The 12,675-nt window shown below is 60.6% G+C and overlaps 1 protein-coding gene across 6 annotated transcripts in view; it reads left to right on the forward strand.

The window, feature by feature from the left end:
* The window catches only part of AGPAT3 (1-acylglycerol-3-phosphate O-acyltransferase 3), an 82,675-nt gene that overhangs the window by 64,792 nt on the left and 5,208 nt on the right, over nucleotides 1-12,675 (forward strand). For 5 of the 6 annotated variants that reach the window (XM_058732159.1, XM_058732162.1, XM_058732163.1 and 2 more), the window contains exons 3-7: nucleotides 3,318-3,487; nucleotides 5,501-5,662; nucleotides 6,751-6,904; nucleotides 7,481-7,583; nucleotides 10,122-10,197. In XM_058732159.1, coding sequence (XP_058588142.1) covers nucleotides 3,318-3,487; nucleotides 5,501-5,662; nucleotides 6,751-6,904; nucleotides 7,481-7,583; nucleotides 10,122-10,197 — 665 coding nt within the window. Of the gene's footprint in view, nucleotides 1-3,317; nucleotides 3,488-4,982; nucleotides 5,187-5,500; nucleotides 5,663-6,750; nucleotides 6,905-7,480; nucleotides 7,584-10,121; nucleotides 10,198-12,675 lie in introns of those variants that run through there. The other variant, XM_058732164.1, reaches the window with a different exon arrangement.

Here is a 12,675-nt window from a genome sequence, read left to right on the forward strand (position 1 = left end):
GCAAAGGAGAAAACCGCCAGCCTCACAGCAGAAGTTGATGCAGGGAGCACCCGCGCAGCGATGTTCCTTGCGGGGCTGGGGTAAGCAGGGAACGCTCGCTCGCCGTGGAGGGGCAAGCATGTACCTGAACGGAGGGAACCGCAAAAAAATTAGTGAGGGCTCAGGAGCCAACCAGCAGAACTGCTGATTCCAGATGCGCCCCAGCTCGGCCGGGACCACAGGCAGGGACCCTCCGCCCACCGACGGCTGGCAGGAAAGAGCGGCCTTCCATCAGGCGACCCTCTGATAGGGCCCATCTCCAGGACAGCGACAGAGGGTGGCCGGTGTCCGTCCGTCTGGTCACTCCCGGGTCAGACCTCTCACTCCATCAAAAAGGCGGAGGTCCCCAGTGCTGGCCACGGCGAGGGGCTGCGTTAGGAGGGGGAAGCCTGCCTGCCAGCGCGCATCTGCTTGTGGGACGCCACCCGTGTCCTTGCGCGCAAACGCGGGTGCCACGTGCCCAGCCGCCCCCCACAGGGCTCTTCTGTGCATCCGGGCTGCTGCCCTGTGCTTCCCCTCGGCGGTCGTGGGAACCCGGAGAAGCCTTACGTGCGGTGGTGATGTGCTCGCGTCCCTCCGTTCTGATGCGACGCGCCTGCATTTGTGGCCGCCTTGAGATCCAAAGCATGGCGGGACGTGGTCGTCCTCTGCCTGCCTGCAGAGTGTGGCCGGGCCGGGCCTCAGTGTCCTCACCGCTGTCACCGGCCAGCACGAAGGGCCGGTGGCTGTTCTGAGCCCGCGCCGTGGTTTCCAACGGTGTGCTGTCCAGGCCCGTCCTGGGAAGCGGTCGTGGCCACAAGGGGTGTGTAGGCATCGTTATAAGTGCCAGTGTGAGTGAGGCACGCGTTGTCAAGCCTAAGTGAAGACACGGCCTTGAAAAAGATCCTTTTTAGAAAATTCCGCGTCCTGCGTCAGTCTTAGATGAGCACTGTCTCGCTCTGTTCCGGATGCCTCCGTGAAACGCAGCGATGGCTGGGAAAGCCGGCATTCGCGGGACGTTGACCACGTGGGGGACCCCACAGCTGGCGCACTGCCCTCGCTGCCCTTGGCGTTTCTGAGTCTGGAGGTTGAGGCATCAGTGGCCCCTCTCAAGCTAACGATGAGGAAGCGTTGCAGAGTCTGCCCGCGCTCCCAGCGGCGTCGTCCACGGGAGTCGACAGCGGGACACCTTCAGTGTCCATCTGTGGGCATCTGTGGGGTGCGGCTTTCCGGGGGTGGGGGGGCCAGGGGAGCCCGGTCCACAGGGGATGTGCTTCCAGATGCACCAGTGGCCTTGTGGCCTCCCTTCTTTCTTTCCTTTTCTTGTCAACAGCTTTACTGAGATAAAATTCACCCACTTAAAGTATACTGCCCAGTGGTTTTGGGGTTCAGCCCAGAAAGGAACCCCGGCCCACCGACGGTCACTCCCCTCGTCGCTGAGGTCAGTACGCTTCTTTCTGTCCATGGATTTGCCCATTCTGGACATTCCTGCAGCAGGTGGTCCTTGAAGACAGACTCACACTGAGCACGATGTTTTCAAGACCCGTCCACGGTGCAGCTGGATGACATCACCTGGTGCGGACAGACATCGTGTCCCATCCGTCCAGCAGTCTGGGCGCTCGGGTTGTTTCTGCCTTCTGGCCGTCACGAACAATGCGGCTGTGGGCGTGCGTGCACAGGCTTTTGCGTGGACATCTGCGTTCGTGTCCCCCGGGCAGATCCCCCCGGGTGGGGTCGTTGGGTCTCCCCACCTGTCTGTTCCGAGATCGCGCCCAGTACTGTTCCAACCACGGCAGCTGCACCGTTTTTGCGTCCCCACCGGCACCATGCAGGGCTCCAGTGTCTCCTGCCCTCGCCTACACTTGCCCCCGTCTGTGTGTGACCGTGGCCGTCCTGATGAGCGGGAAGGGATGTCTCACTGTGGCCCGGGTGTGCGTTTTCCTGATGACTGACGATTCTGAGCGTCTCCTTGTGTGCTCGTTGGCCACTTGTGAGTAACCTTTGGAGAAGTGTGTGTTCGGATCCTTTGTCGTTCCACGCCCCTGCCTTTCTCCAGTGCAGTCTAATGTGGGATAGACGTGGCCACGACTGGCGGGTTCACGGGTGCTGAGTCAGCCTCTGACAGGTGGCCTCTTCTGTTGACCCCGCCTTGGGTGGCAGGGACTTCGGCTGGTGAGTTCAGGTATCATCCGAGGGGCATACTTCTCATCCAGCTCCCATCACGGAGGAAGGTGAGACCCCAGAGGCTGCACGATCGGGAGCGTGCCGGGGGCCGAACTTTTGAAGCCCCCACTTTAGGCCGGGCTGATGGGGACGCCCGTCAGAAGGAGAAACCAGCCTCGGTTCTCTGCTTCTTGGGTGTTAACGTCACAAGCTGTAGCCCGTTGAGTCCTCCAGAGGCCCCTGCGAGGAAGCTACTGTTTTCTCCTGTCTGTAAATGGGGACACCGAGGCCTGGGAAGTCAGTCTTGGAGCCCAGTCTCCAGGCCCTGCCCTCCATCCTCAAGGGACGGTCCCCTCAGAAGACGGATGGGCTGGTACCGAGAAAGAACGGGGCTGCCCCGTGGAGACCCTGAGCCTGCGAGTCGGGCTTCCTGGTCTGTGCGGCCACCTTTTTCGGGACGCCTGGCCATGGTCGGTGGGCCCACGCTGGCTGGCAGTGGCTCAGCACCGCCACCCTGCTGACCTCAGCAGTCCCGCAGCTGACTGTGCGCGTGCGCCCACCCCTCTCCCCTCCCAGTCGGCGGCTGCAATGTGACAGTTCCTCAAATCACAGCGCGTGTGGGAATCACACCTGGACATTTCACAATTTTAGAAATCACTGCTTTCCTCTGCTTCTGCTTTCCAATTTGTCTTCTACCTGACTTACGTTTAACGTGTTTTAATGTTTGCTTATTTCTGAAAGAGAGAGAGACAGAGCGTGAGCAGGGGAGGGGCAGAGAGAGGGAGACACAGAATCGGAAGCAGGCTCCGGGCCCCGAGCCGTCGGCACAGAGCCCGACGCGGGGCCCGAACCCATGAACTGTGAGACCGTGACCTGAGCCACGGTCAGACGCTTAACCGACTGAGCCACGCAGGCGCCCCTCCCTGACTTTTGTTTAGAAAAGGTAATTATAGTTTTGGAAAATCTAACTTATGAAACATAAAGCGCCAAGACTCATTTCCAGCAGGAAATCCCGCTCTGGATGGACGTTCTGTGAACGTCCCCTGGGGCACGGGCTCGGCCTGCGCCCGCCCGCAGTGGGGGCCCGGATCCGAGCGCAGCCCCCCGCCCGCTCACGCCGCTCCGTGTGTCCGCAGAGTTGGTCATGCTTCTGGAGTGGTGGTCCTGCACGGAGTGCACGCTTTTCACTGATCGGGCCACGGTGGACCGTTTCGGCAAGGAGCACGTGGTGGTCATCCTCAACCACAACTTCGAAATCGACTTCCTCTGCGGGTGGACCATGTGCGAGCGGTTTGGCGTGCTGGGGGTGAGCCACACGGGGGTCCCGGGGAGGTGCTGGGGGTGAGGGGTGGCGGGGTTCCGGGGAGGTGCGGGGGGTGACGGATGGGGGGGGTTCTGGGGAGGTGCTGGGGGTGAGGGGTGGGGGGTCCTGGGAGGTGCTGGGGGTGAGCCACACGGGGGTCCAGGGAGGTGCTGGGGTGAGGGGTGGGGGGTTCTGGGGAGGTGCTGGGTATGAGGGGTGGGGGATCCTGGGAGGTGCTGGGGGTGAGGGGTGGGGGGGTCCGGGGAGGTGCTGGGGGTGACGGATTGGGGGGTTCTGGGGAGGTGCTGGGAGTGAGGGGTGAGGGGTCCAGGGAGGTGCTGGGGGTGAGGGGTGGGGGTGTCTGGGGAGGTGCTGGGTATGAGGGGTGGGGGGTCCTGGGAGGTGCTGGAGGTGAGGGGTGGGGGGTCCGGGGAGGTGCTAGGGGTGAGGGGTGGGTGTCCCAGGGAGGTTCTGGGGGTGAGGTGTGGGGGGTCCAAGGAAGGTGCTGGGGGTGAAGGATGGGGGGTCCAGGGAGGTGCTGGGGGTGAGGGGTGGGGGGTCCCGGGGAGGTGCTGGGGGTGAGGGGTGGCAGGGTTCCGGGGAGGTGCGGGGGGTGACGGATGGGGGGGGTTCTGGGGAGGTGCTGGGGGTGAGGGGTGGGGGGTCCTGGGAGGTGCTGGGGGTGAGCCACACGGGGGTCCAGGGAGGTGCTGGGGGTGAGGGGTGGGGGGTTCTGGGGAGGTGCTGGGTATGAGGGGTGGGGGATCCTGGGAGGTGCTGGGGGTGAGGGGTGGGGGGGTCCGGGGAGGTGCTGGGGGTGACGGATTGGGGAGGTGCTGGGGGTGAGGGGTGGCGGGGTCCGGGGAGGTGCGGGGGGTGACGGATGGGGGGGGTTCTGGGGAGGTGCTGGGGGTGAGGGGTGGGGGGTCCTGGGAGGTACTGGGGGTGAGCCACACGGGGGTCCAGGGAGGTGCTGGGGGTGAGGGGTGGGGGGTTCTGGGGAGGTGCTGGGTATGAGGGGTGGGGGATCCTGGGAGGTGCTGGGGGTGAGGGATGGGGGGTCCTAATAGGTGCTGGGGGTGAGGGGTGGGGGGTCCAGGGAGGTGCTGGGGGTGAGCCACACGGGGGTCCAGGGAGGTGCTGGGGGTGAGGGGTGGGGGGTTCTGGGGAGGTGCTGGGAGTGAGGGGTGGGGGGTCCCGGGGAGGTGCTGGGGATGAAGGATGGGGGGGTCCAGGGAGGTGCTGGGGGTGAGGAGTAGGGGGTCCTTGGAGGTGCTGGGGTTGAGGGGTAGGGGGTCCTAAGAGGTGCTGGGGGTGAGGGGTGTGGGGTCCGGGGAGGTGCTGGGGGTGAGCCACACGGGAGTCCCGGGGAGGTGCTGGGGGTGAAAGATGGGTGGCGTCCAGGGAGTGCTGGTGGTGAGGGGTAGGGGGTCCTGGGAGGTGCTGGGGGTGAGGGATAGGGGGTCCTAAGAGGTGTTGGGGGTTAGGGATGGGGGGTCCTGGGAGGTGCTGGGGGTGAGCCATGCGGGGGTCCCTGGTATCTGGGTTTTCCTTCCCAGGAAAGGAAGGCCCCTGGTCCCTCTGCTCCCAGAGTCTGAGGTCCGGGCACCCACAGCTCCCCGGGGCTTGTCTTGAGCTCAGGTTTTTGACATTTCCTCTGGGGAAGGCTTACCCAGAGTCCCTGCCAGCTGAGCTGTGTCAGGTAAGGGCCCCGCGAGGCAGGCCGAGGAGCACGATGCAGAGAAAGCCTCTGTGCCTGGCCGCCCCGGGTCTCCCTCAGGCAGCCCCAGGCCCGGCGGCCACGGCGGCCGCCCTCCCTCCACCAGGCCTGCGCCCCAGCCTCCTCGCCTGTGGGACAGCGCGCCTGCGTGCTTGGGGTCACACTGAAACCTGCGGCCAGGCTCAGAGCCCGGCCTCCTCCCTGACGGCGAAGTCCCCAGACACCCAGCCGGTCCGGGGCGCCTGAGCAGGTTCTGACCCTCGCCACCTGCCCCCCCCCCCCCATCCCGCCCCCAGAGTTCCAAAGTCCTGGCGAAGAGGGAGCTGCTGTACGTCCCCCTCATCGGCTGGACGTGGTACTTCCTGGAGATCGTGTTCTGCAAGCGGAGGTGGGAGGAAGACCGGGACACCGTCATCCGGGGGCTGGAGCGCTTGGCGGACTACCCCGAGTACATGTGGGTGAGTGCCCGTCGGCCGCCCGTGCCCAGAACCCCCGCGGCCTGGGCCTGAGCCAGCCGCTGTCGGCCCACGGGCTCTCCTGCACCTGAACTTGCAGGCCGGGGCGTCCCTCCAGGGCCGCCTCCTCCACCCGCTGCAGCCCAGACGGGAGCCCCTTCCTGCGTCCCCAGCGGGGCCCCTCAGGAGACTTCTCTGCGGGGAGCAGCTTCGGGGCGGGGGGGAGCCAGGTTGCGGAGCCAAACCCAGGGACCCCATGGTTCTGGGGGATACATTTGTACCTCGGCCCCAAGAAGATCTGCCCTGCTGTTCACAACATCCACCCTTCAGGCACCTGGGTTTGGTGGGATGGCCATCTGAAATTACAGATATCAGTCGGTTTGAAGATGGTTTCTTTCTTTTTATTTTTTAAGTTAGTTTGTTTTTGAGAGAGAGAGCACCCGTGCACACCTGTGTGAGTGCGCGTGTACTCTGAGCGGGGCAGGGAGAGAGAGAGAGAGCACGCGTGCGAGCAGGGGAAGGGCACAGAGAGAGAGAGAGAGAGAGAGAGAGAATCCCAAGTAGGCTCTTGCACTGTCCACTCAGAGCCCGACGTGGGGCCGGAAACTCCTGAACCGTGAGATCATGACCTCAGCTGAGAACGAGAGCCGGACGCTTGACCAACTGGGCCCCCAGGCGCCCGAACGGCGTTTCTCTTTCTAGTCTTTCTTTCCGGTCTCTGGCAGGGTAGTTCTTTGAGAAGCGGCTCCCCTCTCAGCACCTCTGACCCTCACGTTAAGGCAAAGGGATGAAAGCCTGTTTTCTGCTCAGGGGGGGCAGAAGGCTGCAGGGACACCTTCCTGCTTCCGGGAAGTTGCGTTCTGCATTCTTTGAGAACGAGCGAAATGCCGTTAGCCGTGGGGTGAGGGACTCTGCGTGGCTGGAGCGTGGATCGCAGCCCTGAACAGGACGGCGTTTTCAGCGATGCCACTTGCTGGTCGCTAGAGTGTGCCGGCAGTTTGACAGATCCAGTGACGCGCGCTTTGTGGGTGGGAACGTTCCCCGGGGCCTGTCGCCGGGGTAACCTCCGTCCCCGTGCTCTCGTGTCCTAGTTCCTCCTGTACTGCGAGGGCACGCGCTTCACGGAGAAGAAGCACCGCGTCAGCATGGAGGTGGCCGCCTCCAAGGGGCTGCCCGCCCTCAAGTACCACCTGCTGCCTCGTACCAAGGGCTTCACCACGGCGGTCCAGTGCCTCCGGGGGACAGGTAAGCGGCCGCCACCTGCCCTGGGCTCTGCGTGCAGCAGGATGGGAGAGTGACCTGCCCCGAGCCACGCGAATGACATGTGAGATACAGGCAGAGGCAAGTGGGTGGGGTTAACGTGTGTGAGGCTGTTGTGTCCTTTGTGACACGACGGAACGCTAGTTAGTGGGGAATCAGCAAAGCGATGAAAAAGCGTGTAACTGGAGACCTTACGAGGGGAACCGTATGTGTTCCTGATTAATCCCAACGGAGGCAAGATCAAAGAGAGGGGACAAAGAGCAGAGCAAGTAGGAAGCAGCCAGACAGTAAATTTGGACACGAACGGTCAGTAACTGCACTCGACCCGCGTACCCACGTGGCAGGAAGGTGAGCCTGCGGTGGGGCGCAGGACTGTGCGGGGCGGGTTCGGGGTTGTGCGGGTGCTGAGCTGCGCGCGCGTGCCGTGCGGCGTGGGCACCAGCGATGCTGTGGTGCAGGGGTGGGCGCCGAGGGATGCGGGGGCGGAGTGGTGCGGCCGCAGGGGCAGGTGCGGACGCGCTGCGGCCCTGGCCCAGGGCTCACCCCCGCCTCTCCCTACAGTCGCAGCCGTGTATGACGTCACACTGAATTTCCGCGGAAACAAGAACCCGTCTTTGCTGGGGATCCTCTACGGGAAGAAGTACGAGGCAGACATGTGCGTGAGGTGAGCTGGGAGGGTCCCCGCCAGTGGCAGCCACCCCCCGCCCCCCCCGCCCACCTCCCCAGCCCCTGGCACTGGGCCCTCCCTGCGCCCAGTGGAGGCAGCCTTCTCCCCAGGACTGCAGATGTGGGGACAGACACAAGCACCCCTCCTGCAGGGTGGAGGGGTGGGTGCGGGGGTAAAGGCAGAATGTTCTGGAAGCTCAGGGGGAGCAGCAACCCCTTCTTTTTAAAAGGGGCTGAGTGAGGTTCAGCTTGGACAGTGACCAGGCTTGCTCTCGACAGAAGGGTGAGCTGTCCCAGCTCAAGGGGCCGATGCTCTTAGTGGGGACTGTGAGGCCAGCTCGGGCGTGATTCCATGCGCGCCCTCCTGCTCCGCTCTCTGTCCGAATATCCCTGGGGAGACTTGTCCGTCCCTCCGTCCCTTCAAATGCCCGGGAGGGCAGGACCTTCCCCGGCGTGTGGGCGGGTCCCGTGGGGCCATTAGCTCCTGTGTCTGACACCCGCCAGCACCGGCTGGGTGTCTAGCCGGTCACGCTGGCCCTCGTCAGAGGCCCCCCTCCGGTGAGTGTGGAGAACGTGAGCAGGTACGTGTTTGAAACGACAACACCTAGCCTCCCCACCAGGAGTAACTTTGTGAATGTGAAGAGTAAGCCGGGAGGCTTTTTCCTTCTGAAGTGTGCAGCAGAGCTCGAAGTAGGTGTAAGGCCTCGCTGCATCCTGGGGTGGGGAGAGAGCCCGGGATCCTTGCCCTTAGGCCTCTAGGACCACCAGGGACTGCGTGGCTGATCTGGGGCTGACCTGACCCTGGCCGTGACTCCGACCAGAACACATGCCGTGGTCCGGGGCAGTGACAACAGTGGCGGGCTCTGTGTCCTCCCTCACCTAGCCGGTCCCCGGGGAGTCAGGGGTGCCTCTCGGCCGCCGGGGTCCGAGCTGGCGGGTGAAGGAGCTGGGGGAACTCTGCGGTCCAGCCCCAGGCCGGTGCCCACGGCCGCCGCACCGGTTGCCTCTCCGAGTGGACGGTGCCCCCCCGCCCCCCACCAGCAGGAGGAGACCCGTTCCTTCCTCTGTTTGTCATGCCCTTTATTGCAAAAGGCATGGAGTGATATTTTACCTAATCTCGTAATGGATATGTGCTTAGAGCTTCTAAAGGCTTCAACTTCCTGTTTTGTGATACTTGCCACTGGGGTATTTTGAATAAAAGCAGGATTCCGACGAGTGTAAAACGTGCTTATAATCCAGCCAAAGTTCTCCTGGCCCGAGGGGGCTTTCCCCTTTGACCCCACCTCCTGTCCCCTCCCGGTGAAGTTGTGCTGGGGGCAAGGTCAGGGGCATTTGGTGGTGGTGGCCCGAGCTCCCGGTGTCTGTGCTGGCCCTTGGGGCAGAAGCCTTGAAGAGGCTTGAGTCGACGCCAGGAGATAGATGCCCGTCTTTATCTTTATTTTTAGCACCATTTTGAGTCCTTATTTTATACGTTTCATACTGCACGTGGCCGCCTTGTGATAGAACGTGGCTGCGGCATCCACTCTGGGATGTGGATGTACAGCCAGGGAGGGCAGTCGAGTGAGTTGGAAGCCCTTAGCAGCCCTCCCTCTGTAGACAGCCCCCTTCGGAACTTCGTGTCCTCACCTGTGGCACACCAGTTCCCAAGAACTTTGGGGGTCCACAGAGCCACCCAGAGGTTGCTTGTCGTGCGGCCCCCGCGTCACTCCCATATCTGACGGCACACGTGCTTATAAAACTTTGCCGTTTTCCTTTCAAATACGGGGGGAGATCGGGAGGTCTAATCCGCAGAAGCAAAGTTCTCCATTTTCTTAGAGACAGGGTGAGGATGCCTTCAGCCACAGAGATTCTCCCAGGGCCGCCCTTACTCTGGCCTGCTGGGTGGGCCCCGGCGCCCCCTGCTGGCGATCTCAGGTGCCGCGGCTGCCGCGGGTCCCCGTCCTTGCCTCGGTTCCCCTCCCCAGCTGGACACCCGGGCTCCAGGGCCGGTAATGCGGCTGCTGATCACTTTCGTAAATAAGTTCGTGTCTTCACTGGAGTCAGCTGTCTGTGAGTGAAGATTGAAGTCCTGAGTCTCTATTGCTTTTCGTATTTGGAGCACGTAGCTTTCGTTTGTGAGATACATAATTTTCTTGGCCTAGTGGAAGACACTCTCAGTTCTGACTATTTCCAAAGAACAAACCATTAAGACCCAAACTCCTGCTGCAGCCCACAAATGCCCGCCCTCCACAGTGGGAACGGGGCACGATCTGCTCAGGAGAGCCCCTCGTGAGAGTCGCTGGCTTTGTCTCGAAGGTGAATGGTCTCCCGGCCCTCCCTCCGGGGCCCCCGCGGTCCCGCAGGGCTCCAGGCGCTCCACTGTGCCCGGGTGGACGCCTTCGACATTTGTGTGTTTTTAGGAATTGAGAGTGAGGCGTGACCAGAAAAGGCGGGGGGAGGGGGCAGAGAATAACCGAGCTGTGCCACGATTGTGTCCCCTTTTCTGTGCGATGCCATCCAACAGTGAGCCACTTTGCTCTCGATCTTAACAAAACAGGAGATTCCCTCTGGAAGAGATCCCGCTGGATGAAAAGGAAGCAGCTCAGTGGCTCCACAAACTGTACCAGGAGAAGGTAACTCAGCTTTCCTCCCCGGGGGCTCGTGAAGAGGTCTGGAAGGGGCGGCTCGCAGGGCAGGTGGGACCTTCTGGAGACGGGGGCGGGGCGTCTGCAGTCCTCGAACACTTCTACCCTCTTTATTCTTAACATTTTCTTGTGAGAAATCAACACTCTAGAGACGAGTGTAGAGGATAACACGGTGCTTCTACAACCGTGGATGGTTAACATTCTGTCACTTTTGTTTCCTTTTTTCGTGTAAAAGAAGGTATAGATCTGTAGCCTCCACATATATATATGGCGTGTGTGTGTGTGTGCGCGCGTGCACGCGCGCACGTGTGCACGCCACAGGTGACATGAGGTTATCCTTATGCCACCCACCCCGGTCCTTCCCTCTCCATTCCCCGGTAGCACGCCCTGCCCTGAACGCCCTGCCAGCTTGGTTTCCGTACGTGGGCAGGACGTTAGATCTTCATCTTCAGCATCGTGGGAGGCTTAGAGAATGAGAAAGTCCTTTCTGCATTCAACAAGTACCCTTTTAAAGGCACTGACGAGCTCTTAAGAAAATCTGGGAAATCTCTAAGGGTCCAAAAAGGAGGTTGAGCTGAAAAGCAGGGGGCGAGCCTGTGACCCGGGAATGCCGTGCTCCACCAGCGGGTTTTGCGAGTCCCCTCCACCTGGAGTCTTGATTTTTAGCGCCTACCCGGAACAGAAGATCAGGGTTTGATCTCATGCCAGGTCCCTGAGATCCTGAGATCCAGGCCTCAGGACCCTCTGAGAGTTTCCCTCCCCCACGGTGAACTGAAAGAAACCTACTTTCCAGCGCAGGGAAATGGCTCTGACGCTCCCCCTTCTCCTCTTGGTCTGAACAAGGGCTCCCTGATAACACGTAACCACGGGTCTGCCCTCGAACGGCTATGCTAGCGACACAGCTCAAGGAGAATAGAACCAAAATATCAACACAAGTGGTTCTAGGCAAATCACTAGAGTTCCTGAGAGAAGCCCACGCAGGACCGGAGGGACGTTCCTCCGAACCTCAGCTGCTCCCGATTTCCACCGGGAAAATTCCGTCGGGGAGGAGCTCATAAGCAGACCACATGGGCAGGGCGCACAAAGAACTGAAGAGATAAACTCTCCAAAAACTGTAGCCAGTGGAACTGTCAGAGACTAAAATCAGTGTGTCCGAAGCGATGGGGCACAAAGAAGGAACTGAAAAGAGAAGGGAAGGATCTGCAGAAAAAAAGGCAGATTTAAGAAAAACCGAGTCGAATTTATAGGCAGGAAAAATCTAGCTGTTGACAGTAAAATCTTAATTAGTAGATTAAACAGCAGATTTGATACAGCTGAAGACACAATTAGTAAAGTGGAAGACGGAGAAGAAATTCCTGGGAAGGTAGCAAGAGGAAGTGCAAACATAAAAGGAAGTACAGGAAACACGGAGGGCAAAGTGAGAGGTCCAGAAAAGAACTGCTGGTGGGTCTGGAAAGAGGCAGGAGTGGTGAGGAGCAGGGGTCAGAAGGCCGCCGTCAAGCTCCTAGCACTCGTCGGGTTCAAGAGCCACAAGTCTGGAACAGGGTAAGTGAAAAGATATCCACTCCCCAATTATCACTGAAATTGCAGAACACCAAAGACAACCAGGAGCTCTTAGAACAACCGGAGAGACAAGACCGATTCCCCGGGAGGGGATGACCGTCACGTTGACATTAGACACACGTCTTACTGTGTATCAGAACCTCTTCTAAATGTCTTACACACGTTTTGTCCTCACAGTAACCGCACACAGCACTCTGGCACGTGCATACATTATACGTGAATACACGTAGACAAACAGAGCACACACAAAATAGAAAAAAGAAAGTAATAAAAACAGCATACGTCATAGTGACGGAAAGCAAAGCCACAGGAGTGAATCAGCTGTACCGCATGCTTTTCCTGTGAAAATATTAATGATCTAGAAATCCCCAGGCAAGACCGACCAGTTAGAAGCGTAATTGCATCAGTAGAGACAGAAAGGTGAGCTGACCAGAGAGCAGAGGACAATGGTTAGCATCTCTAGCTTAATGCCCGTACATTTGAAAACTTAGACGGAACGCGGGATTTCCAAGAACACAGCTCTCTCCCGAAGAGAAACGCAGCCTGCGTGCAGAATCCGTACGGCGTGTGTGTCTCGGGTCGGTGGAAAGGCAGACCTGGCACCCACCAGCTGGAAGCGGGGAATGCGTCCCTGAATCTAGGTCCGCATCAAAGAGTTTGAAACTCTTGCCACAGACCTCTGTGAGCAACGGCATCTGCGCAGCACGAGATGAGCCGTGACCTGGTGGCGCGTTACTGGGAAATAGGGACCCAGTGTGTGTGCTTCCGTTCGCTGCGATTCCATCCGCGCGAACGAACTGCGGACCATCAACACGGCTACACCTTGGGGATGTGGTGTACCGAGAGAGCCGGCCGCGGTGTGTGGGGGACGTATGACGCCCCTCACGGGAGGCTGCCAGCGCG

The sequence above is a fragment of the Neofelis nebulosa genome, chromosome 5 (genome assembly GCF_028018385.1).
Source record: "Neofelis nebulosa isolate mNeoNeb1 chromosome 5, mNeoNeb1.pri, whole genome shotgun sequence".
NCBI classification, from domain to species: domain Eukaryota; kingdom Metazoa; phylum Chordata; class Mammalia; order Carnivora; family Felidae; genus Neofelis; species Neofelis nebulosa.